This window comes from Diplodia corticola (assembly GCF_001883845.1).
Source record: "Diplodia corticola strain CBS 112549 chromosome Unknown scaffold17, whole genome shotgun sequence".
NCBI lineage: Eukaryota > Fungi > Ascomycota > Dothideomycetes > Botryosphaeriales > Botryosphaeriaceae > Diplodia > Diplodia corticola.
The window spans coordinates 353746-379083 of NW_017971496.1; the positions used below are offsets into that span (position 1 = coordinate 353746).

The following is a 25338-nucleotide window of genomic DNA, read 5'->3' on the forward strand; positions in this document are numbered from 1 at the left end:
AGATTATTGTAATTACCCAGCTTCTGTTTCTAGCCTTAGCACGCATTTGTATGCTCTTGAGAAGTTTTGTGTCTGTTTGAAATCCCGAATGATGTTAGTGTTGAGTCAAGGGAGCAAAAGTATGGTTTGATGCTGGGTTCATGAAAGTGAAGCGCTTGGCCAGGCCGATTATACACTCGTACAACATTCTCCCTTTTTTGGTCACTGGCTCATGATAATGACAGCGCGATTTGTCTTGGATTTTATCTAGAAATTATGACACAGATTCTGAAGAAAGCAAAAGGTTCCAGGCAGTCAAAGTTTGGAGGGATTCGGCAGGGGGTCGGCGAGCGGCCGGACATCGGCAAAAGTTTGGCCGACTGGATTTGAGATTTTGGGGCTCGTCTTCCTTAGAGCGGATCATCAACGCGCCCTCCACTGCAACTACTCCAGTCCACGACCACCCTCACGCTCTGCTTCCGCATACACTCAGGATTCGTTCATAACAGTCGCCCACCATGTCGTCCATGCGCAATGCCGTCCAGCGGCGCGTAAGTCCAACCACAAAACAGCAGCCTTCCGGGGGGCTTTTTTTTTTTACTATGGTAGCTGACTTAATTTTTTTGCTCCAACAAATACAGAACCACAAGGAGCGCGCGCAACCGCTGGAGCGGAAAAAATGGGGCCTGCTGGAGAAGCACAAAGACTACTCACTGCGGGCAAAGGACCACAACGAGAAGCGCAAGCGGCTCAAGACGCTACGCGAGAAGGCGGCGGACCGCAACCCGGACGAGTTCTCGTTCGGCATGATGTCGTCGAGCGTCGACCGGCGCACCGGCACCAAGGTCGGCGACCGCGGCAACAGGGCCCTCACCGACGACGTCGTCAAGCTGCTCAAGACGCAGGATGCCGGGTACATTCGCACCATGCTGCAGAAGGTGCGCAAGGAGAGGGAGAGGGTCGAGGAGGGCTTCGTGCTGGATGATGAGGAGGGCGAGATCGAGGCGTTGAAGAGCAGGCGGGCGGGGAAGGGCAAGCATACGGTTTTCGTGGGCGACAGGGAGGAGCAGAAGGGCTTTGCGCCGGAGGAGTGGTTTGGCGTCGAGGATGAGATGGATTTGGAGAGGACGTGGAACCGGCCAAAGAAACAGACAGGGAAGCTTGAAGATGACGAGGACCTTGAGGAAACGGGCGGTCAACGGAAAGGCGGGGACAAGGAGATGGACGACCGGGAGAAGCGAGCGCTGGAGAAGAGACGGGAGAAGGCACAACAATCACGGCGTTCGAAGGTGGAGGCGTTGAAGAGGAAGGAACAGGATCTCATGGCTGCGGAAAATGAGCTGGAAGAGCAAAGAGCCCGGATGAGCAACAGTGTCGGCGGCGTCAACAAGAACGGTGTCAAGTTCAAGGTGCGGGAACGCAAACGCTGAGCGACGGTATCGATCCAGCGTGAAGTTTTGCTACGTACGGCGCCACCTCGACCCGGCTTACAGCTTACTCGGCATTCTCATTGCACCATCCAGCCTTATGACCTCTCCGTTCAACATACTGTTCTCTATCGCGTCTTTCACCGTCCTCGCAAACTCCTCGGGCTTGCCCGGTCTCCTCGGAAACTCCATTACGCGCTCCAAGCTTTTGCGCACTTTATCACTCAACATGGCGGTCATGTTGCTCTCAAACAGACTAGGCGCAAGCGTTACAACTCTAATGCCGAAGCGCGAAAGGTCGCGGGCCATGGGCAGTGTCATGCTGCGCACGGCGCCCTTGGATGCGGCATATGCGACCTGACCCATCTGACCATCGAAGGCTGCGGACGAGGATACCATGATGATGACACCGCGCTCACCGTCCGGGCCATATGGCTCATTTTGCGCCAGGTGCGACAGGACTTGGCGGATCAGGTCGACGGTGCCGCGCAGGTTTATCGAGACGACCAAGTCGAAGGAGCTGAGAGGAAGGGGCTCGTTCTTTTGGGAGATTATCTAGACGGAGACGAAAAAAAAAAAGACTGTTAAAACCAGAGCTCATGATATCGTGCACATGGGCCAAACCACCATTCAACGTTCCCTCCTCACCCATGGTTCGTGAGGCGCAAAAAGACGAACTTACCAAACCAGGAAATCCCACACCTGCGCCGGCCAGCACACCGCCCAGCGGCACGGTCTTTTCCTTTGCAAACTCGACGCTGCCCTTCACGGCCGCCGCGATGCTCTCCGTGTCGGTGACGTCTGTTTCGAAGAAGCGGGCCCGCTGGCCGCCCAGCTCCTTCACGACGTCCTCGCCGGCGCCGCTGTTCATGTCCAGGATGGAGAGGTAGGCGCCTTGACTGTGCAGGAGCTTGACGGTGGCAAGGCCGAGCCCGCTGGCGCCGCCGGAGACGATGAAGAGGCGGTTTGGGATCTGCATGGCCGCAGCCAGGGGAGTAGAAGGCGCAACGGGTGGGGAAAGAAGCTCGATAGATGGGGGTCGAATATATGGTAATTCTGCTCAGGCACAAATTCGAGGATGTTGCTGCTTTGGAGAAGCTCCGTGAAGCTTACGGAGTGAGCGGGGATCAATTCAGATGTCAAACCAACAAACCTCGGCTCGTGACAAGCGCAAGGTACGGTACCTATGCGAAACTGCCGCCACTCACCGCCCGTCACACCTGCCCCCCGCGCGCAGGGTCCCTTCCGCAGATCGGGGGAGCCTCAGCCAGTCTCGAACCACCATCAAGCCAGACCCCAAAGCTTGCTCGAGCGAGCTCGTCTCATCGGCTCGCATTGGCCCAACACAGCACGCACACCCCTCCTACCGCCCCCGTTTCGTGATTCTTCTTCCCCGGGTATTGCCAAAGTCCCTTTATCTTCTCCAATTGAACTCGATTCCTCCGCCCGCCTTTTCGCGTCGCGCCGCGCCGCGCAAAGACCCTCCTCCCGAAAAGAACCCGCTGCCACCTACCTGCCGCCGCCGGGAAGCTCTCTGCCCTGGACTCCTCCTCCTCCTCCTCGCTCTCCATTCTCGACGATTCGATTCGACCCTCTCCGAAACCTCTCCCTCTCCCACCCCTCCGACCAGGGTCGCGCGCGCGCCGCACCACCTCCACCCCACCGCAGATTGCTTCCACACACGCACACGCACACGCGCACACACACTCCCAATGGCAGCCGCAACAACACCAACAACAACCGCCGCCGCCGCCGCCGCCGCAAGTCAGACAACAGCAACAGCAACAACATCATCGACGTTCGACGCATCCACCGTGCCGCGCGACCCCGTCCCGCGCAACCCGGTGCCGCTGTCGGCGGGGCAGGAGCAGCAGGTGCGCGACTTGTACCACAAGCGGGTGAGGCAAAGGTGCGCGGATGAGGTTAAAGGTAAGGGGTTTTGCGTTTTGTTATCAATTCTTTGGGGCGGAGGCTGGGCGTGGGCGTGGGTACATTTTTTTTGAGTTTGAGTTTTGTTATGGGAGGAGGGACAGAGGAGCGTGTGGTGGAGTGCTGGGTCGTGACGGTGCTGGGGTGGTTCTTGGCCTGCTTGCTTTGGGATTCTCTCTCTCTTTTTTTTTAACTTCTGGCTTTCGATGTCTGGGGGCAGGTTGTTCCTTTGGAAAGCTTGATGGAGTCTTCTTTTCACCCTTGCTTTTTTCTTTCTTTTTTGCTTTCCTCTACCCCGTTGCTTGTCTTCTCATTCATGGGGCCGTAGGCTAACAAGAATCCCTCTCCTCCTTCAGAGTTCGCCTCCTGCGCCCTCAATCGCACCATCAGCGCAACATGGGCGTGCCGACAGCAACGACTAGCCATGAACACCTGCATGGTGGCGCACGCGACGCAGGAAGAGCAGGACCGCGCGCGGGAAGAGTGGTTCGCGACGCGGGAGCTGCGCAAGCGCGAGCGGGAAGAGAAGGAGAGGAAGCGCATCGAGCAGGAGAAGTTCCACCGCGAATGGTGGGGTTTGGACGAGCAAGGGAAGAGGAAGTTCGAGAAGAAGTGAGGTGATTTGTGCGGTTCTGGAGTTTGTGGATTGACATGGCATCATATCATATTCGGCATCGTCTTGTGTGGCGGCTTGTGAAGCGCCGGCCACATGTATGACGCAGCGGGTTTGCGAACGAATTGAGCCTTTCTTTTCCCGCGGCTTGTCTCACGGAGATCTTGCACCTTGTGTGAGTAGTTGGATCCTGTGTCTGGATGTGTCCAAAGAGTTCTTTGGAATCTCGCGTTTACATCCGGATGTTTGTTTCAACTGCCCACGTAGGAGAGAGTGTAACGTTCTTTATGGGGCATGAAAGGAGCAAATCTCCTGCAGCTTACCGGGGTGAGAAATGTGCAGAGCTTATTGGACGACGCGTCACGTAAGGTGTTCAACAGGGTCGATATTATTGGAGTGGGGAAAATTAAAAAGAACAAGGCGTTTAGACGCGTCTTCGGTGCCGTCACAGATGATAAATGTGGCAATGTATACATGAAAACCGTGCAGCAGAAGTCCTGCATGAATGTATGGAATGTTTTATAGCTGGAAGGGATGATAGAATTTGGAACAATCCACCCCCACAGCTGCAGTGCTCTATCCACCGTACGAAATCCCGCTGCGTGCTTCTCTGCAACGCATGAATTAACCTTTTGGCTCAGCTTCGCCGGCTGAGATATCGAAACGCCCAACGCCTGACGCTGTCGCCGCCTACTACTTTTCCACTGTGACCTCTTTTCCGCGTTCGGGCCGCTTTACCAACAAGTCAGACGCTTATTTGGCGGGACCGTTGTGAGAATATCGCTCTTGAGAAAAAATGCCCGTCGTCCATACTTCGGCCCCGTCCACCAAACGCTAGCGCGCCTCCTTCGACGCCAGCGTCATACTCCCTCAAGCGTCCTCCATCTCCCGGTCCTCTCCACCAACACCCATGACATCCTCGAACTCGTCCTCATCCTCATCCATGCCCTCTTCCTGCACACCCTCCATCTGGTCCCCACCATTGACGCCCTGCTGCTCGTCCCCATCATCTTCAACATCACTGTCCCACTCCTCCTTCAACCCCCACCCCGCGCCAGTGAAGCAGTACCGCTCCGGCGGCAACCTCACGCCATACTCCCTCTCGGGCCTCGGCAAGCCCACCCGATTCTTCTCCTGCGCCAGCTCCAGCAAAAACTCCTTGGGCAACACCGGATTGAACTGATAATTCAAACGACTCGCAATCGCCGACCGAATCGCCGCCAAGCTCACCGTCCCCTCCTCACTCCCAACACCTCCACCTCCACCCCCTCCTCCACCACCACCACCACCCGCTCCTCTCGGATTCCCCGGCGCCCCGCCCTTGCCCGTCCCCCCCGCCCCCGCCGTCGTCGCCGTCGTCTCGGCCGAGATGGCCACCGCGTCGCCCAGCACCCCCGCTGTGTACCGGTACGCAAAGTCCATCAGCTGCAGCGGCACCCGCTCCTGGTACGCCGTCACGCCCAGGTGCGCGAGCACCATGTGCAGCAGCCGCGCGTCGCGCGGCCGCTTCGTCAGCCCCGTGTCCGTGAGCGACGTGTTGGGCTGGATTGTGGGTGCCGAGGCGGTGGCGCCGACGCCGGCGGCTGCTGTCGTTGTGGTTGGTGGGGATTGTTGTTGTTGTTGTTGTTGTTGTTGCGCGGGCGCTGTGGAGGCGCCGCCGGCTGCGGGAGCGGAGGATTCGCCGCCGCCGCTGCCGCCGCCGCCGCCGCCCGGGGTGGTGGTGGTTGCGGCGGGGTTGGCGGATGGGTTGCTGGGGGGTGTGCTGGTGGTTGGGTTGGCGGGTTGGCTGGGACCGCTGCCGCTGCCGCTGCCGCCGCCGGTGGGCGTCGCGATGCCGTTGGGCGCGTCGCCGGTGACGGGCGAGGCCATGGTGTGTGTGTGTGTGTGTTTGTGGGTTTGGGCTTTCGTGGTTCGAAGCGCGTCGCGGTGGGTGAGGTGGAGGAATGGCGCGGGTTGCGCGGTGCGGCACGGCGGGGGAGAAAAAGTCGTGTCGTGCGGTGGAGTTGTCGAGCTTCGCGAAGGTCGAGTTGCGGAGTTGCGCGTGCGGCAACGCGTGCCCGGGGATTGCCCGCGCCAAGCCGGGAGCGGCCGCCAAGCTGTTCCGACCATGGAAGGGCCCGGGCGTCCATCGGCACCGGGCCGGTTGTGGAAAACTCTGAGGACCACCCCTTGATGAGTTCGAGATCGGTGCAGCCCGTCAACTGTTCGCATAGCCGTTTTGTAGGTATGAATTCCGTCCAGTTTCGAATCGAACTGCTAACAGAGGAACAACGTATAATTCATGCTACACTGTGCATACGCAGCCGCCCCCCGAAGTGGTGACAGACCCATGTACGGGCCCACACACCAATCCAACGGCCTTCTCACAGTCCCGTTCGATCCTGTCCAGTGCATTGATGCTCCACTCGACCCAAAGGCTGTGGAGAGCAAAAGAAAAGCCACAAACGCCACGCTGGCCCACCTCGTACTTCGACACCTCTTTGTGCACTACCCCAAGGGCAAAGAAAGGGAAAGTCCTGGCGATTCCATGACTAGTGAGCTCGCAGGGAATCGAACGCACGGGCAAAAAAGATATAATACCGGAATTGAACCAGTTACTGATGGATCCGCGGGGAATCTATGATCTGTTAATTTTGACCCTTGCGAGACTCGAACGTCGAATTTACTCACCGAACCCCGGACCACTCCCACAATTAACCCAGTGTGTTGACAAGGGTTTTCAGTGCTAAGGGAGTATTATACCACTAAACCACAGACCCGGTTGTTGATGGAAAAGAGGGATGCTGAAGTCCAATATGACAAGAAGTGGACTGGCGGTTGGCTGGCGGTTGACTGGCGGTTGCGTCGCCCACACAGCAGATCTGAGCCTCTCAGTCTCCGCGGAGGACGCTGCACTGTTGGTATGCGGGTGGGTAGGCGTAGCTGATTTCTAGGTGGATGGCTTGATCCGATGTCCGGGTAGATTTGTCCGCTCTCAAGACTCGCGTCTACGCCCCGACATTGGACTCGGTCACCTACGGCGAGTAAGGGTACAACGTCTTCTGCGGAGCGGGAGGGGCTGTTGGTGGCGCGCCGCGGCGTTTCTCACAGCTTCGTGGCCGCATCGCCGGCTTCCGAGGTGAGCAGCCACACGTCTCGCACAAAGGCCCTGGCGCCGCCAATGACCTTCTTGCTCCACTCGGTGTTGACGGCCAGCTTGATCTGCTCGGGCGGGACGTCCTGGCTGTCGTACTCGTGCAGGGCCAGGTATCGCGGCAGCTCGTCGACGGCCAGCTTGCGGGCGGCGGCGTCGGCGGTCGCGGGCACGGCGGACCGCAGCTTGTAGCGGGTGGAGCGGCGGTAGCCCTTGACGGTGCTCAGCATGTCGAGGTGCTGCAGGCGGTACCACGCGTCGAGGTCGTGCTCCGGGTCGTCCGAGTCGGCGGTGGCGGCGGCGGGCTCCATGGCGACGGCGATGACGCAGCTGCCCACGCGGGCGCCGTCCGGCTTGGGGTTCTGGCCTTCGAAGGTTTGGATTTTCTCGTAGTGGCGCAGGTCCCAGTCGAGGAGCTCCAGGTACGAGCGCCCGCTGGGCAGGGCGTCGTGGGTCAGCGTGGCGCCCTTGAGGTCGTCCGAGTCGGCCCAGGCCAGGTCGGGCAGGACATAGAGGCAGAGGTAGCGGAATGGGCGGGTGGAGTCGGTGTTTTTGAAGCGGAAGGCGGCGGGGGGCCCGTTGCGGAGGGCGAACATCTCTGGGACGTGGGTTTCGTCGTACCACTTGTTGAGGGTTGCCTCGTCCAGCACTGGGTCCTTAATTGCGGCCCCGACGTACAGAATTCCGGGAGTGGGCATGCTGGGCAGCTGGGGGGAAGTGCTGATGATGGTTTTGGGTGGTGAGGTGGTTGGAAACTGACTGATGCAGCTGGGAGGAGGTGACGACAAGCAATGGTGTTTATCTGGTCAGGCGGGGGTTGGGATATGCAAAGAGCGGGGCTGACATGCAGGTCATCGACCCGGAGGCCTTGGTTATAACACGACGGTACATTCCAGCTGCTTTTCCGAACATTGCGGTTGCGAGCTGGCCTTGGGGGAGGCTACAGTGGCATGTCTGCCAGTAAAGAGCCTGAACAACACGCAAGACACGGGAATCTAGAAGCTATGTAGAAGTGAGGACGCGGAGTGGATGCGGAGTGGATGCGGAGATGACGCATGTCGGAAGCCCACGGGGCGCGGGCCGGACTGACTCGTTCAGCATATTCACGGCTGCAAAGGCAGTTCTTCCATCCAGGGTTTTTTTTTTTGAAAGTTGCAAAAAAGTTGTTCGAGTCTCCAAGCGACCATGGTATAGACAGACGGAGGATAGCTTCTGTTATGCGGTATGGCTGCTGCTATTGCGCTGCCGGCCGGAAGCTGGCAACCAAAAATATTTTGGAGCCTGACTCGTGCGGCCCTGTCGACTCGGCTTTGTCTGCTCGGCCAAAATTTCCAGAGAAGCATTTCCCCATCACCACCTCCGCCCGCCACAGCCCGACCTCTCACACGCATTGCCCCGTGGCCTCCCCTCCACTCGCTTCCATGGACGCTTCCGCCCTTCTCGCCAAGCAGGGCTGGCGCGGCCACGGCCACGGTCTCGGAAGCACCGGCCACGGCATCGCACGCCCGCTGCTCGTCTCCAACAAGCAGGACGCCCTCGGCGTCGGCAAGAAGAAGCTCCAGGTCGCGGACCAGTGGTGGATGCGCGCATATGACACGGGTCTGAAAGAGCTGGGCACCGGCAAGCAGGTGCGCGCTAGCCGTCCCGCCATCCTTTCCTCTGCTGACACTAACGACACCCGTGCCAGACCGCGCTCGCCTCCATCAGACAAAACGGCGTCAACAAAGGCGGCCTATACGGATTCTTCGTGAGAGGCGAGGGCCTGGCCGGCACTCTCTCCGACAACAACCTGCCCTCAGAGCCGCTGTCCAGCAGCACTTCCTCACCCTCCGACACCTCCACGCCCGCAACCACCCCCGACGCCGAATCGACGCCCGAGCCGAAGAAGCGCAAGCGGGCTGATGGCGAAGAAGGAAAGCGGAAGAGGACGAAAGAGGGCAGTGTCGCACAAAGCAAGGGCAAGGACAAGAAAAAGGACCGCCGTTCGAAACTGGACTCTGCCGCCACGGAGGATCCCAAGCTGCTGCGCCGGGCTGCAAAGAAGGCGCTGAGGCAGAAAAGGGCTCTGAGGGAGTCCGGTAGTAAACAGGCTGGCAGCGACGGCGAGGACAAGGCGCAGAAGAGAGGGCCGGCTACTCCCGCGGGCGAGACCACAGCGTCCAACACAGGAGAGGAGAAGCGATCAAGAGAAGGCAAGGGTACGGATGCTCCCAGGGAGGCTGGGAAAGCCAGCTCGGAGAAGAAGCTGAAGAAGTACGCCGCGAAGGCCGCGGAGAAGGGCATGACGGTTGAGGCATTTCTGGCCAAAAAGGAGCGCAAGAAGGAAAAGGCCAAGAAATGAGAGTGGATATACCAGCACGGCATGCGTGCGTTCTACATCTTTCGACGACGTTTCCTGACGAGATTGCTCGTCCAACTCGGTCAGCACGTTGCGAGCCCTGTGGCCGCTGTACAAAGTCGGCAACAGCACGACTGGTTCTGGCCAGCTCCATTACACTGAGGACTGCCTGCTACATTTCACAACGGACACCAGCAAAAGCCGCCGAACCGTGCCGCCATGAGCCGTGGAGGAACGGGGCGGCACGCTGCAGGAGCGGAGCGATACCGTCAACTGGGTAGCGGGCTCCTGGACGACAGCCCGGGTTCGCTCCACGCGAGGGGCTCTTCAGGAGAGCATCGTGCTCGATGCAATGCGATAGATCGTCTAGCGGAATCATCATCCTCTGTATTTACCGGCCATGTTGATGTGAGGCAACAAAGTTACACAAGCTATCTTCAGCGACCCTAAAATTTTTTCCCGTGGCACTACCTGTCCGCTCTCAGACACGTAACATGGGACACGGGCAAGGCCAGTCTTTCCAAATATCCGAGTGGCACGGCTTGTAGTTGTATCCGTTTTCTTTTGCACCGCATTCCAACCACCTGCCGTAAGTAGAAAGAAGCCCTTAACACAGTCTTGACCAACAGCACCTCTTCCTTACTTTTTCCTGCCGTTTGAGATTCAGCCTTGTCTCACTTTCCTTGCCTTTCTCGGGCTCCAAGGGATAATTGTGATAGCCTCTTTTGGCAAGCTGCCGCATCCGCTCACTGCCGCGCCCAGGCTTCCTGTGAGAAAGACGCGATCTAGAAGGAAAGGTACAGTCGCCCCGTCTTACCTTCGGACACGTCACTCGTTTGCAAAACAAAACTCATGGTTTCTCAATTTGCTTCCGCGCGGTACATATGCCTCTGTTTCTCCCGCACTCCTCCTCATCACCACCACCAGCCCCCTGCCCGCACTCTTACTTTCTCACTTCTTCTTTTTGATACTTGCGAGCCCCCAATTTCACATCTCTCTCTATCTCTCTCTTCCTTCGCGCCATACGTTATTTGTCCCATTTTGGAAACCCCGTCCGACCTCTCCGACCAACCAACCAATTTTTCATCTTCTATCGCCGCCGTGACAACGCCCTCGCATTCCTTCAAAGAGCAAGAGAACCGGACCAACCCTTCCTCTCCCCCCAACAACAAACATAAATCTCCAGCACCACAGCTACTGCCAAAACTCCCCCTACCGACTTTCGAAAACAAAAACAAAAAGAACACGAAAAAAAAAGTCCCGAAAAAGACCTCCCCTCCATCTCCCCTCCTTCCTCTCTCCTCCCTCCTCCCCCCCTCCTAGGACTCCGAACAACCACCCACCCAAACCAATAAAAAAAAAGAAAGAAAAGAAAAGAAAAAATGTGCCACTACGTCATCTACCAATTCTTCTGCGGCTGCCAGTACCGCTGGCTCGCCCGCGCCTGCGCCGCCGACCACCACCACCACCACCAGACGACGGCGACGGCCTCTTGTTGCCGCAAGTCGACGTCGTACGCGAAGAAGCCCATCGCCCTGGTCTGCGACTGCCCCGGCCACGGCGGCCCGCCCACCCCGCACCGGTACGAGCGCTTGGACAGTCCGGTCGTGGGCATGGGGTTGTGCGAGAAGTTGGTTTGAGAGGGGGTGATTTGATTGATGGGGGAGGGGGAGAGAGGGGGGTTGGGGGGAGGGGGAGGAACGAGGGGAGGGGAACGAGGGGAAGCGGGTAATGAATGCCGTCTTTTTGCTGCTGGGAGTGCTGACTGATGGTTTTCTCAGGGCGATGCGTGCGTTAGAAAAGGGTACGTCGGCGTCGGGGGTCGGTGCGTCGGTCGTTCGGAGTCTATATTTTGGGTTTTGTTGGGGGTGTTGTTCTGCTGGGCCTAGAGGAAGGAGAACGAGAATACGATATGTCATGGTGGTTTACTCTTTTTTTTTAGGGGTATGGGGCTATGGGGATGTGGACTGGGCGGGGACTGAGCTTTCGTGGTTTGAGGCATTTTCTTTTTTCATTGTTTTTTCTCTTTCCTGTCTGGACGTTGGGTGCCGAGTCGTCTCAATTTGCCCGCCGGGCGCGTGGCGTTCCTACCTTCTCTTCTTTGTTTCTTTTTCTTCAGCAAAAAATGGTGCTCGTCATGTCACGTCAGATCACAGCAATCGATCATACGATTTTTGCGTGAAAAGTGCTACGGGAGAAGGGTGAGCTGAAGCGCACGTCCCCCGCGTGGATGCAAGATATCCATGTCTTCCCCCTCCCTACTTCCATCATCGCTTCCGTCCCTTACAGGCATGACCTGGGCGTGGCAGGCACACCACGTTGCGTTGTCTCCCGAAAAAGCAATGGCGGAAAGGCATCCCTGGTTCCTGGTAAATGGGGCCTTCCAACAATCGGGCTGAAATACTGGATTCTCTCCGGGAAATTGAGGATGTGTATGGCTAGGTATTCATAGTCGCATATGCACGCGCCCAAAGTCTACGGCTTTTCCCGTCATGATGAGTTCAGAAAGTAGCTGGGAAGTTCCTTGTGTGAAGCCGCTATAGTAAGGCTTCGCAATCGGCGGCTTGCTTTCCGTTGAGCTTCTTCATCTCCGCTCCAATGAGCTTAGTTGATACGAACAATACCTCATGAAGGGCGTGCTAAACTTTCTGAATACAAGAAGTCTCTTACAGAGCAGCATCACATGTACGCGGCTGTTGAGCCTTTTCGCCAAAGGGAGGGAGTCAGTTGTTCCTACTCAGATCTTGCTGACTTGTCCCTAAGCAACGAGTATATATAAGACCTGCATAAGGGCTTGCGCTTTACTCTCCCCCGTATTCGAAAATTGATATCCCGTCAGCTAATCACGGTAGCACAACATATATGCTATCCATGTGCGAATACGAGTTCTACAGATTCAAGTGCGGACACTTTTATCGGAAGCGAGTGGCTGGCTGTGTCCGGGTGCTCAAGTGCGCTGCGCTGGAGCTGGGCTGCGGCCGCATTACCAGAATCCGCGGGGAAACGATGCACTGCAAGAACTCGTGTCCGCAATGTGGCGGCTCGCATTTAATGCAGGGGCTGGAGAAGGTGAGTGAGGCTGCGATTATTCCCGAAAAATTTCAGCCTCACGAGAATGCTTCCGCTGGGCATCAGCAGCCGGCCAAACGGCACCCGTCGCCATCAATGACTCTCCACTTTACAGTGAGGCGGCGCTAATTTGCTGTCAGAGACTTGAAAGAAGCAAGATACGATCTTTGTCGGAGTTTCTGACAACACGCTTCCGCACAAGTAAGAAGATAGCGTACAGGAATCGGGATGTATGGGGTAAGTTTTCTCCTATTAGCACGAATGACATTTCGGTTGTGATTAAAGTCACCCAGTTCCTATCGGCCCGCCTATAATTCATGCCGGAATGGCAGAACCGTTGGACCTTTTGGGGCTAAGAGAAGTTAGTGATATGCCACTGTATGTGGAGTTCGAGAGTGGGAGCAGTAGTGATGGTGGCAGAGGTAGCGCTGAATCTGCCCACGGCAGGGGTAGTACATCCGACGGTGGCACTTCAGTGCATACGTCTATGGAAACACATACAGGAGCAACACCAACACTTGCTGCGGCACGCTGAATAGAGGTCCCCCAAGAAAGATCCGGGCAGACCATGTGCCACGATGGATTTCATGTATAGTGCTGACACAACAAACAATGTCTGGAATTGCTCGGGTACCCGCATGATCCATGAAACGCTGCGCAGCTGCCCAGGGGGTAGCCTCAGCAACAGAAAAGCGAGCCGGGCCATATTCCCTCAGCGGATAGAGCTGAATGATTTTATTTTTGTTCTCAGCATAGTATAATTGTGCAACTTGCGCTTACTCTGACAGCCGAGAGTTGCCGCTTTGCAAGATTGATCTCCTCTATCACCAGGAGACAGGACAATTCTTTTTTAAATAGGTCAAATATGTCCACTTCGAAGCACGTTCCTTGTTCAAATCACTTGAAAGAAATTCAGCCAGGTCATCGCCAGTAATTCAGTCATGCTAAAGAAAACAAAGACCATCAACCCAATGACCGCAGTTCTCCCAAAAGGATTTCTCCATGGACCAATGTATATGTAGGCAGCTAACAAATTTTAGTTCTATACCTCACCATACTTACAACTCTGAAGCACTAGCATCCGCGATTGCCTTGTCTCCACGAAGATCGCCAGCCAAGAGGCACTAGCCGTCGACATCAAATCCGATGTGCTACTTTGACTACCTTCAGATGCAGCCACGTCTTCCCCAGCCAGATTTGCGAGTGGGGCAAGCATGCGGTATCATTTCTGATTACGAAGAGTGCAGCGATGAAGATTAAGGATACTCCACGGTTACTAACTGAGTAGCATCATCACAATGACCAGTCTGCAAGCCACAAATTACGTAGATGTATCTTAAGTTTTGAGAGGCAATACGACTACGTTTTGTGGTGAGTCGGCGGGATTTAGGGCCAAGTTTGGAAAATCCAGTGTTGATTCCTTGTATACCCATGTGCTTTAAGGTTGGATAAGCCTGTATTAAACAGAAGGGTGGTGGGTTGGTAATGTCGTAAATTTTAAAGGATGTGTCAAGCTATCATGAATTGGTGCACGCGAACTTACTACCAATAAGAAAAGACAATTGAAGGCCAGCCCTTGGAATAAGTCGCTTCAAGAAGAGAAGAAATTGGATCTGCCTGTAGTTCTACCACTTTACGTCGGAACCACCATCTGCGCCGTGGCGCCTCCCATCCTCGAATCTGCGTCGTCGAAGTAGTTTTGCAGCCTGAGAGCTTCCTCTGCCGCTCGTTTGAAATGGCCCAAACGTAGCCCGGAACCCAGACCATACTTACGGGTTTCTGAAGTTCATCGCACACGTAAGTTCAATTTCCATGTTTCTCGACAAGGCTGAAGAAGAAACTAGTGCATCGTAGCTGCTGTAGAGGCGGAGAAGAAAGCTTTGGAATGTATGGAAAGGCTGAGTGAGGTTCTTCCGAGAGTGGAATTCTACAAGGACCCCTTCCCAACAAACGAGATGACGATCAACCTCGCGCAATGTTACATCTACATGGTGGACGTATTGGAGCGCATTGTCGAGTATTTCTTTGCGCGTCGATTTAGTATGTCCCCGACCCTCGAAGACACTCGGCTGGTCGAGTCTCATCCTCGCGTAGTGGATTCCCGTAGAGTGAGGGATCTCTCACTTGCATATATGTCCGGATAATCGGTTCATCCCGTACGCAGTAGGAAAGTCTGAATCATGTTGGCCGGAAAGCCATGGGTTTCCTGCACTTGACGTGAAACAAGCGCAACATCACAGCCGAGAAAGGCCCAGCCCAGGGGCAACCAGCAAATAAGAGGCCTGCCATGTTACGTGCGCGTTCCACGGCACATCGTACGCGCGGATGAACGCACAAAAAATACACTATTATACCACACCACACACGACCCAAAGTACAGAACCTGAACCCACACAATCGACTGAGACGACCACCTTCCTTCCTCCCCACCCCCTCCACTGATCCACACCATTAACCCGTCTCGTCATCCACCACCCGCCACCCCGGCCTCCCGGTCCTCTTCCCTCTCTCCCTACCTCCCATCCAACCCCCAAAACACCCACAGCCACCACCCCTAAACAATCTCCCCCAACAACCCCAACCCCACAACCACCACCCCCACCACCACCGCCAAACCCCCCCCTCCTCCTCCTCCCCCCCGTCGTCCCATTCCCCCCACCCCACCCGTCTGCACCCCGCTCACCTCCGCCGTCCCACTCGCCGCCCCCGTCCCCACCGCCGTACCATTAGCAGTAGCAGAAGTAGCCCCCGCCCCCGCTCCCCCCGATACATCAGGCGTATACACCGTACTCGTGCTCGTGCTCGGGTTCGCATTCGGGCTCAGCGTCGCGGTGGCCGTCTCGATCGTCGTCGACGTGGTCGTGCTTTGTGGCGGCGGTGGCGGCGGCTGCGGCTGGAGGGTCAAGGTCGAGGAGGTGTCGATGATGGTGGGGGAACCGGTCGGTGCGGTGGCGGTGGCGGTGGCGGCGGCGAAGCTCGTGGTGGAGGGCGTGAAGGTGATGTAGACGGTGGGGGTGGGGTTGGGGAGCGTGGTTGTCTTTGTTGCTGTGCGGCAGGAGGACGAGGAGGGTTCGCTGGTGGTGGTGGGAGGAGGCGGTGGCGGCGTCGATGTCGTCGTCTGAGGAGTCTGAGGAGGGGTGATGGTTAGGATGATGGTGACTGTGGAGGTGGTTGGGGGTGGGATGGTTGTGGTGACGGTGGTTGTTGGTGGTGTTTCTGGGGGTGAAGTGGAATCATTGCTGGGGAAGGGGGGCTGGTTCTGCTGCTGCTGCTGGTGCTGCTGTACCGGAGAAGCCGATTGGACGTGTAGGGTCCTCGTGCTCGTGCTCGTGCTCGTGCTCGTGGATCTGATTGTCGAGAGGCTCGTAGAGTCCGCGTGCACTAGGAGTGCCGCAGACATCATGAGGAGAGTCGGCAAAGGGGATAGTATCATCGTGACTGTTTCGAGCGTGGTTTCTAGCTATGGTTGAGGGAAGAGGTAGGGAGGGGGGACATGGGGTTTTCACTAGGCTGCTGAGAGTCTTTATGGCGGACCGTGGTTGTTGTTTGCTCAAGCCTGTTTAACGTGTTGCAAAGATCCTGATGACCTGTTCAAATGCGCCAGTTGTAGGATGGTGATACATCCGATACGCATATATTTGGTACGTGGATACGTGTGAAGAAGCGTTAGTGTTGCTACGTTGATAATTTGCTTGCAGCCGGTAGGTAGTCTTCCCGCGTTGCGAAGATACACAGGACCGGTTGCGCCGCCCAACTGAACTGGTCTTAGTACTCTCGTTAATCGTCGCACAAGACGGCATTGGTAATGACGGGGCCCCATGCCAACAGACGCCCCAATCTGGCCCAACTTGTAATATGTTTTCCTCAAGGGCGGATTCTTGTCAGTTCCACAGCTGTGCTTCGCCACCCATCCCGCAATCTTAGCATCCTCTCACGGGGACGGGGGGTCTACTCGCCGAAGACCAACCACTCTCGACATTCTCTGCTCCAGATTCCATATCCGATCATCCATGACCTGAAAGTCCTTCTCCATACCTCTCACAATCCTACGCAGGAAAAAAAAGGAAAAAGGAGAATATCAGCCTCGTCACACCAAATAACATACTCGCACGGTATCCGGCAAAAAAAGAAGAGGGAAAAAAAGAGGGAGAGAAGAAACCAGCACTTACAAGCACGCCTCGCCCACCTCCTTCGCAATCCTCCTAGTCTCCAGCCTCGACAGCTGGGCCATCATGTCGACAACGGCGCCCTTGCGATTCAACCACAGCCAGCGCTCCCTGTACCCCGTGGTGCGATACTCGGTCCGGTAGTACTCGTCGTCGTCGGACGGGGCGTTGTAGCCCTCGCCGTTCCTGACGTGCGGGTCGCGACCGAACCTCCTCCCCGGGGCCTCGACGTCGTCCCGCAGGAAGGGCTGCTCGAGGTACCTGAAGTCGCGGATCATGTTGCGCACGGCCTCGCGCATGACCCTGGTGCTCTGGTCGTCGTCGTGCAGGTCCTTCATATCCGGGTGGTAACCACCGCCGTGCCGATGACGACGACGGCCGCTGCCGTCGACGCCGCCGCCGCCGCCGTACGGCCAGTAGAGCCCAGCATCGGCCTCTTCTTTCTCGTCCAGGAACTGGTCGTAATAGGCTGCCGCCGCTCCTGTCGTCCTCGGGGGTGACATGGGCCCGTCGCGCGGCCCACCCTGGAAGCTGCTGCGGCGGCGCTGCCAGCGGCGCACCTTGCGCAGGTGCGAGCGCTCCTCGTACAGGCCTTGCTTGAGGTTGCCCAGCAGGTCTGAGATCTGGGTCGAGGCGCCGAGAAAGGTCTGGATGTTCTCCCACGTGACGCGCAGGAAGGTGGCGATGGTGAAGGCGAAGCCGAGGAAGCCAAAGACGGTGCTGACCATGGAGATGGGCGACAGCTCCGACGTCTTGGAGATGGTGACGCCCATGATGGCGTCGGCGTCGGCGGAAGGGGATTGCGTGGAATTGGGATTGGGATTGGGATTGGAATTGGGGTTTTGGGGGGAGGAGGGGCGCCTTTTCGGAAGCCATGGGTAAGTTTAGGATGAGATTCATGCGGGCGAAGCAACGGATCGAGGAATGACAAAGGCAATGCTACGTACGTCTATGGGATCCAGGCGGGGTTCTGTGCAGAGCAATTCACAGTCTTATCGGGCAAGCAGCCATCAAGGGCGGGTCAAGCGGACGGTCAACGGGCACGGCGTTCGAGGAAAGAGCGATGCCGAAGAGAGGAGAGGGCAGGCGCATATATGTATATTTATTTTTGCGACATTTTGCGAATGCTGGCGACAACAGCAGCGTCATAGCGGCGTTTTTTGGGGGGGCTTTCAGGCATCGATAAGCAGATCTGGGGGTTGTCGCGGGTAGGTAGGGTCATGAGGACCGGCGACATGACCAGGTGTCGGGCACGAGGGGCCTGGTTGCGGGCTAGCAGGGTGCAGGCTGACCCAGCAACGGGCAGGGCGGCGGGAGGAGGCTGGCGGTGGAGGGTGAGCAGCGGCGTGAGCGCGCGACATATCGGCGAACTTGGCGCGTCGTGGTGGAGGCCATGTTTGCGGAGGGTTGGGTGGGGCACGCGTCTGGGGAGCCAGGATGGAGGAGCCGTGCAGCCGTGGAGCCGCGTCTCGGGCGCGTGGCTGAGGCGCCGCGAACGTCGTCACTGCCAAGCGCCCAGCCCATGGCGAGCTCGAGAGCACCAGGCAGTGCCTCCCTCGCCAACACTTCTTAACTGCACACATCGCCGCCCGACCCTGCGCCTGGATTCCCACGCCCTCTTCCGCCATCGCCTCGCCAGCCCGCGCCCGCATCCACCATGTTCTTCTTCTTCACCTGCGGTGAACACAGTGAGTAGCAGCCAGCTCCCACCAGAGCTTCGCGCATAGCTCCCCCGGCATCCGGCTAACTGACCTCTCTCTCCAGCCTTCACCTCACGCCTCAAGGGCTACGAAAACGTCACGTGCCAGTGCCAAAATTGCGGCAATTTCTCCGGTCACGTCTTCAAGCGCTGGTACATACAGGCCCCTCTGCCCCAGCCCCCAGCTCCCGCTGCTCTCATGTGTAGCGCGCCCGTGTGCCCGCCAAGCCGGCGCTCTCAATCAAACCACATATGTCGCACAAGACCCGTTGACTGACAATTTGCGCCAATTGGCCAACAGGCAATGGTTCACCTTCTGCTTTGTCCCAATCATTCCTTTCTCGTTCAAGCCGTGGCATGAGGTCGGCTGCCACATTTGCAACTTTTACCAAGATATCAAGTATGTCGTCACGCCACCGCCATCCTCCCTCTCCCAAGCAGGAAAAAAAAAGAAGAAGAAAAGAAAGAGCGAAAAGAAATTCTGCAAACCGCGCGCTGATCAACCGTCTTTCTTTTCTTCCCCTCTTCTAGGTACCGCCCCGACGTCCAAGCACAGGTCAACGGCGGCGCCGGCGGACAGCCCGGTGGCCATCCCATGCAAGATTACGGTCAACCGCCACAACAGCACCCGCAGTACAAGTAAACACATGCGCTGCGCCCACCCGACCGCCCGCCGTCCACGCTCCGCCCTGGTCTCGCATAATGTTTTCTTCTTCTCCCGCTGTGACGTCACTCCCTGCTGACGGTTGGTGAAATAGCCCAGCCGGCACCAGAGACAACGCGCGGGTAGCTGACCACGAGGCTAGTGGTGGGCTAGCGCAGGTATAGGCGTGCCAGATGCCTACGCGTTGTATGGTTCTGCTGCTGGTTTTGCTTCGGGCGCCGGCAACGTCTGCATTGTAATCATGAGCGATGACTTTAGTTGGGTTTGATTGGCCAATCGATGGGCCTTTTTTTTTCTTCTATTTTTTCTTTCCTTGGTGGACTCGATTGAGGGGGAGTGTTCGATACCATTATGCCTTCGATGGGGAAGGGGTCCCTATTGTACTAGTTTCTGCTTTTCTCTATGTATCAAGGTCGTCGAGTGGCCTTGCAACAACATATTGTTATCAACCTCGGTTTTATGCCATTTTCCAGCAATAGTTGGTAATCTGTGGTGCTTGGTTTCTTGCTCACTAAATGCTACGGCGCTCGATATCCTGGAAGCAATCTTCAACACTCCGGGCCTCTCATACGGTGGTTCTGGTTTACTATTCTCGCACTTCTAGTCGTAGTATCACGGTTTCAAAACACGTGCTTCGAAGCAAACAATGCCAGGATGTGCTAATATAAATACGAGCAGCTGATCCTGCAACTCTCTCGAAGCAGAATGTTGAACAGTGAAAAGGTGAAAGGACTCCCTCGTTCCCTCCATTCTCCCTTCCACCACCACCCTACTCCTCAAACCGTATCTTCCCCTCGCTAACATCCGGATAAACATCAAACCTCCTCTGCCCATAAATCGGAATCCCCTTCCTCACCTCCTCGATCCTCTCCCCCGTCAATTCCGCATACACAATCTCCTCCCCCTCAGCCGCCTCCGTCAGCACCTCGGCATTCGGATCCACCACCATGCTATGCCCCCACGCATTGTACTCAGCATCCATATCCCGCGCCGGACTGCACAGCCCGACATACACCTGATTATCCATCGCCCGCGCACGGGCCTGCAACTCCCAATGCAGGGCGCCCGTGGTGAGGTTGAAGGCGCCGGGGTACAGCAGCAAGAAGGCGCCCTTGCGCGCGGCGATGGTGGCGAGCTCGGGGAAGCGCACGTCGTAGCAGATGGCGACGGCCACGCGCCCGTACTCGGGCAGGTCGACCAGCGTCACCTTGTTGCCGGGGGACAGCGCGTCCGACTCGCGGAACGTGATCTTGCCGGGTATCGAAATGTCGAACAGGTGCACCTTGCGGTGCGTCGAGAGCAGCGCGCCCGACGGCGCGAAGATGAGCGACGTGTTGTACAGCGTCTCGTCGTCGTCCTTTTTCCCGTCCGCGTCCGCGCTGCCACTGCTGGCCCCCTTCTTCTCCTTCTTCACGCGCTCCGGTATCGACCCGCCGACGATGTACGCGCCCGCCTCCTTGGCCAGCGCGCTCAGCGCGTGGTAGCTGGGCGACTCGTCCTCGGTCGGCGGCGACGGTGCTGCACCAGCAGCAGCAGCAGCCCCGCGCAACGTCTCGGCGTACTGCGAAAAGTACTTGACGCCGTACGGGCTGTTGAAGCACTCGGGCAGCACGACGATCTTGGCGCCGTTGGCGGCCGCCTCGAGCACCTTGCTGCGCGCGCGCGCCAGGTTGTCCGCCTTGCTGGCGCCCGTCGCGAGCTGCACGAGCGCGAGCTTGACGGGCTGCTTGAGGAGTTTGGCCGACATGCTTCTTTCTTTTGTTCCCCCCACTCTTTTTGTGTGTCGTCGCCTTTCTCTTTCGGAGGTGTGTATTATATGTGTGCCGTTGGTGGGTTGCCCTCGGCCGCGGTGTTTTTGGTGCGGGGTAGCTTTTCCTCTTCCCTCTCTCTTTGGAGAGAGCTCGCTTTGCTTCGGGGTGGAGCTCGCAATCGATGGAGAGGGTCGTCGGATGGACTTGTTGGAGCTGTCTCGGAGGAGAGATGCGGAAGCGAGTAGATATTCAGCGACGTGGTGGAGTGAAGGGAAAGGTGGGATGGTGTGTTGATGTGTTGGTGTGACGACATGGGTCTGGGGTTAGGCTTCCGTTGTCGGAAGTCCCTGACATGACGCGATAATCGGCCTGGGTACTTCAACCACATGGCTTGGACTCTAAGGAGGCTTGGGATGAACTATAGCTTGTATGAAGACTACTGATCATCGACCGACACTTTCCTCGTCTCAAGTAGCACCTCCAAAGAAAAAGTCAATGATTGGCCCATTTCGAACCCCCAACTTAGCATTACATACGACAACACAGGGAAAAGCTTCATACTCAAATATAAACAGGATAGACGGAAGAAAGAAAAACCCTCCTCAGCAGTAGCAGTATCCACCCTCAGAACAACAACTCTCCCACTATATTCAGTTTCCGTTCACTTCATTCCCTCCTCATCACATCCTCATCGCTCAGTACACGAAATACGCCTGCGCCAACGGCAACACCTCCGCCGGCTCCGCCGTGCACAACTCCCCATCCGCCTCAACCGTATACCTCTCCGGGTCGACCTTCATCTTCGGCATCGCATCGTTGAACTTCATGTCCTTCTTGCCCACCGTCCGGCACCCCTTGACCGGCTCGACGCGCTTCTTCAATCCGTATCCCTTCACGACACCGCTATCGATGGCCGCCTGACTGACGAACGTGACGCTCGTGCTGGGCACGAGGGGCGCAAACATGGGCCTCATGACGACGGGCTCGACGGTGGGGATCGACGCGTTGGGGTCGCCCATCTGCGCGTACGAGATCATGCCGCTCTTGATGACGAGCTTCGGCTTGGCGCCAAAGTTGGCGGGCTCCCACACGACCAGATCCGCCAGCTTTCCCGGCTCGACGCTGCCGATGAGGTGGCCCATGCCTTGCGCGATGGCCGGGTTGATCGTGTACTTGGACACGTACCGCTTGACCCGGAAGTTGTCCGCGCGCGTGCCTTGGTCTTCGGCGAGCTGCCCGCGCTGCACCTTGTTCTTGTGCGCCGTGTGCCAGGTGCGTGTAATCACCTCGCCGCAGCGGCCCATGGCTTGCGAGTCCGACGACATCATGCTGATGGCGCCGAGGTCGTGCAGGACGTCCTCTGCTGCAATCGTCTCGGCGCGGATGCGCGACTCGGCGAAAGCGACGTCCTCGGGGATGTTGTGCGAAAGATGATGGCAGACCATCAACATGTCCAGATGCTCATCCAGCGTGTTGCGCGTGTAGGGCCGAGTCGGGTTAGTACTGCTGGGCAAGACATTGTTGAGCTCGACCACCGAGATGATATCCGGGGCATGGCCACCACCAGCACCTTCAGTGTGATAGGTGTGGATGGCACGGCCCTTGAAGGCCTTGACCGTTTGTTCAACGAAACCAGATTCGTTCAATGTGTCCGTGTGGATTAGTGTCTGAACATCGTATTCATCGCAAACAGTCAAGCAAGCATCAATCGCTGCCGGCGTGCTTCCCCAATCTTCGTGAAGCTTCAAACCGACCACACCAGCTTCACACTGCTCCCGCAGTGGTAGCAATTCTGAGTCGTTACCCTTACCAGTGATACCGTAATTTACCGGTAAGCCGTCGCAAGCTTGGAGCATCTGGCGAATATGGGTCTTGCCCGGCGTACAAGTTGTGGCGTTCGTCCCCGTGCTATCGCCTGGTTAGTGAGGGCCTAAAGCAAACGAGATAGTGGACAAGCAGACCTCGGGCCAGTTCCTCCACCCAGCATACTTGTGATACCAGAAGCAACAGCTTCGTATGCTTGTTGCGGGCAGATGAAATGGATGTGCGTATCAAAACCTCCAGCAGTGATGATCTTGCCTTCGCCAGCGATAACGTCCGTGCAAGAGCCAATGACGAGGTTGGGGTGAACCCCCTTCATGACGTCCGGGTTGCCGGCCTTGCCAGTGCCTACAATGTGGCCGTTTTTGATACCAATATCAGCCTTGTAGATACCAGACCAGTCCACGATCAAAGCATTGGTGATGACGGTGTCCAAAGATTCGCTATCCCCACGACCTCCTGCTTGACCCATTCCCTCGCGCAGCGATTTACCACCGCCAAAGGAGCACTCATCACCGTACTGGGTCATGTCTTTCTCGACTTGAATCCAAAGGTCGGTAGCACCCAGGCGGACGAGGTCCCCGGTCGTGGGCCCAAACATGGTCGCGTAGGCGGCCCGGTCCATCGAAGCCATGTCAATGTGGGCCGCATCTCCCACAGGCTCCGGCACATGCAGGAAGCCACCAGCCTGCAGCCGCTCCACCAAGCCTTCTGCTATCGAGAAATCCTTGATATGGCCAGACGCCAAGTTGTTCCCACCCTTGATGACCTGGTGGCCATCGATCTGGACAAGCGTGACGGTTTTGGTGTCGCCGGGCTCAAACCTCACAGATGTACCGGCGGGGATATCGAGACGGAAGCCGTGAGCTCTGACGCGGTCGAACTCCAGGAACGGGTTCGTCTCGACGAAGTGGTAGTGCGAGCCGACCTACGCTCACATTAAGCACATGCACTGGTCGAGCAACAGGCGGAAAGCATCCTACCTGGATGGGTCTGTCACCCTTGCTCGTGACCTTCAATCTGATCCTCTTCCTCCCCTCGTTCAGGACGATTCTGCCCTTGACTGGTACGACGGCGCCGGGCTGCTTCTTCGATTCGTACACGCTCGGGTCCCACGACGGGAACGCGTCCAGGCTGGGGACGGGCAGGAAACTGCCGTACAGGGCCTTCTCGAGATCGCCATCTTCTGTACTGATGGGGTGGTGGACGGTGACGAGGTATGTGCCGGTGGGGAAGGTGCCCTCGATCTGGAGCTCGGAGAGAGAGTTTACGACGGATGGGAGGACGTGGCGGCGACCCAGCATGGTCTTGCCAATGGCCATGAGGTCGGCGACCGTGTGTCTGCCATCGCGGACGAGCTGTATGCATGCGATCAGCAGGAGTCTAGAGCGGCAGGAGTCGGCGTCTCGAGTACTTCCTGAAGGTTGTTCGCTATGAGGGCCTGCAGCGAATCAGCATGGGGTCGCGCACATCAGTCACGCGTCAATGGCACGCACGGTAGCTTCTGCATGGTTCAGCTTGACGCCCCGGGCTAGACGGCGCTGTGCCAGCAAGCCAAGCTGGGAGATCAGGAGCTTGTCGACCTAGGGAGCGCAGTGGGTGGTTAGCAGGCGGGCGTGCGGGGCACGGGAGGTGTTGGCGTTACGAGAGAAATGCCGGGGTGTCAGACCTCCTTGGGTGCGAGCTGCATAGTGACGGCACAGCAAATGGCACAGCTGGGAAGGGCCGAAAGCTGCCTCGAGCTCAACCGCTGGAGAGATCGTGGAGAAGAGGACTGAGCTTGAGAGCTCTAGCTAGAGTAGTGCTATACAATGGCCCCTTCCTCCGCACGGTCAGCCTGGCCCATTGGCACGCCACCATTGGACGGCCGCCCGTCGCTGATAACGCCCCCGCCGCCGCCAGCGATAACACGTAAACTCCGAGCTGCGCCGCAATTAATGGAAAGACTCTGCTTCTCGCTGACGCAACGCCGAACTGCTGGCGCAGGACCGAGATGCACCACCTGCAGCGCTGCCAGAGACATGTCCTGAATGCATCCAAACCCAATGCCATGCTTCTGCCTCGACCAGCATTCGAGATTCCACGCCTACCATCGCCGATTGACGAAGCCCATTGTACGTCAAGATGGCCGCATTGCACCGCTACCAAACAAACGCCTGGAATGCGTCAGCGCCCTAGCAGGGTCTTGGGCCGGCGCAGGATTGTGGCTAACAGCGCCGGCGGGTGAAGAAAACTTCCCGCACCCTTGCTCTCGCGCCTCTGGATCGTGGAGTGCGTGCGAGAGCCCAAGTAAGCTGCAGCCCTCAGTCCACACGCGTCAACACGTGCTGGATCAGGTGCTTGATAGATACTGCAGCAAGGGTCCCCTTTCCCGCGCCTGGAGCCTGGGGTTGCAAGCAGAATTGAGATTCGTTGGGAGCCAGGCTGTGCGCGCCGTGATTCGGGCATACGCATATTAGCCATCCCTGTACAAAAGCGTTTATGCGCATCGGAACGGCTTAGCTGCAACCGTGGCTGGCTCACGTCAACGAGAAAGAAAACAGGACATGGGCCTGAACAAGTGGGTCAATATGTCTGCTCAGCCCGCTGATGAGGCGCCCTCGCGCCGTCTTGTCGGACATTCCTACAGACATGTTACACATTACATTATATGCCCCTTTGCGTGGGTTTTTACCGCGCTGCTCATCCTGGAGCCAGCTGGTCGAGGTCCGGTGGCAGAAGATTTTGCGTCTCTTGATGCCGGCCCAAT

General features: G+C 57.4%; 10 protein-coding genes across 10 annotated transcripts; 3 read left to right on the top strand and 7 right to left on the bottom strand.

The window, feature by feature from the left end:
- Positions 1–497: 497 nt before the first annotated feature.
- BKCO1_17000111 (u3 small nucleolar rna-associated protein utp11) lies at positions 498–1409 on the top strand (the record flags this gene model as incomplete). The annotated part of the gene is made up of 2 exons (XM_020271573.1): positions 498–530; positions 621–1409. The coding sequence occupies 2 exons, from the start codon at positions 498–500 to the stop codon at positions 1407–1409; spliced, it is 822 nt and encodes a 273-aa protein (XP_020131728.1).
- Positions 1410–1466: 57 nt separating this feature from the next.
- Positions 1467–2385, bottom strand: BKCO1_17000112 (3-hydroxyacyl-dehydrogenase type-2; the record flags this gene model as incomplete). Its single annotated transcript, XM_020271574.1, has 2 exons — positions 1467–1961; positions 2089–2385. The coding sequence occupies 2 exons, from the start codon at positions 2383–2385 to the stop codon at positions 1467–1469; spliced, it is 792 nt and encodes a 263-aa protein (XP_020131725.1).
- Positions 2386–3118: 733 nt separating this feature from the next.
- On the top strand, positions 3119–3951 carry BKCO1_17000113 (cytochrome c oxidase biogenesis protein cmc1-like; the record flags this gene model as incomplete). Its single annotated transcript, XM_020271575.1, has 2 exons — positions 3119–3335; positions 3692–3951. The coding sequence occupies 2 exons, from the start codon at positions 3119–3121 to the stop codon at positions 3949–3951; spliced, it is 477 nt and encodes a 158-aa protein (XP_020131726.1).
- Positions 3952–4818: 867 nt separating this feature from the next.
- On the bottom strand, positions 4819–5817 carry BKCO1_17000114 (transcription initiation factor tfiid subunit 9; the record flags this gene model as incomplete). The annotated part of the gene is made up of 1 exon (XM_020271576.1): positions 4819–5817. One exon carries the CDS (start codon positions 5815–5817, stop codon positions 4819–4821), a length of 999 nt encoding a protein of 332 aa, XP_020131723.1.
- A 1215-nt stretch (positions 5818–7032) lies between these two features.
- BKCO1_17000115 (alpha beta protein) lies at positions 7033–7779 on the bottom strand (the record flags this gene model as incomplete). Its single annotated transcript, XM_020271577.1, has 1 exon — positions 7033–7779. One exon carries the CDS (start codon positions 7777–7779, stop codon positions 7033–7035), a length of 747 nt encoding a protein of 248 aa, XP_020131724.1.
- Positions 7780–8502: 723 nt separating this feature from the next.
- Positions 8503–9422, top strand: BKCO1_17000116 (dna-directed rna polymerase ii subunit rpb1 protein; the record flags this gene model as incomplete). The annotated part of the gene is made up of 2 exons (XM_020271578.1): positions 8503–8709; positions 8769–9422. The coding sequence occupies 2 exons, from the start codon at positions 8503–8505 to the stop codon at positions 9420–9422; spliced, it is 861 nt and encodes a 286-aa protein (XP_020131721.1).
- A 5620-nt stretch (positions 9423–15042) lies between these two features.
- On the bottom strand, positions 15043–15921 carry BKCO1_17000117 (uncharacterized protein; the record flags this gene model as incomplete). The annotated part of the gene is made up of 1 exon (XM_020271579.1): positions 15043–15921. The coding sequence occupies one exon, from the start codon at positions 15919–15921 to the stop codon at positions 15043–15045; it is 879 nt and encodes a 292-aa protein (XP_020131722.1).
- A 732-nt stretch (positions 15922–16653) lies between these two features.
- BKCO1_17000118 (uncharacterized protein) lies at positions 16654–17427 on the bottom strand (the record flags this gene model as incomplete). Its single annotated transcript, XM_020271580.1, has 1 exon — positions 16654–17427. One exon carries the CDS (start codon positions 17425–17427, stop codon positions 16654–16656), a length of 774 nt encoding a protein of 257 aa, XP_020131719.1.
- Positions 17428–19786: 2359 nt separating this feature from the next.
- BKCO1_17000119 (nitrilase family protein) lies at positions 19787–20764 on the bottom strand (the record flags this gene model as incomplete). Its single annotated transcript, XM_020271581.1, has 1 exon — positions 19787–20764. The coding sequence occupies one exon, from the start codon at positions 20762–20764 to the stop codon at positions 19787–19789; it is 978 nt and encodes a 325-aa protein (XP_020131720.1).
- A 699-nt stretch (positions 20765–21463) lies between these two features.
- BKCO1_17000120 (urease) lies at positions 21464–24279 on the bottom strand (the record flags this gene model as incomplete). The annotated part of the gene is made up of 6 exons (XM_020271583.1): positions 21464–22676; positions 22730–23517; positions 23573–23947; positions 24004–24030; positions 24086–24172; positions 24259–24279. The coding sequence occupies 6 exons, from the start codon at positions 24277–24279 to the stop codon at positions 21464–21466; spliced, it is 2511 nt and encodes an 836-aa protein (XP_020131648.1).
- Positions 24280–25338: the final 1059 nt, after the last annotated feature.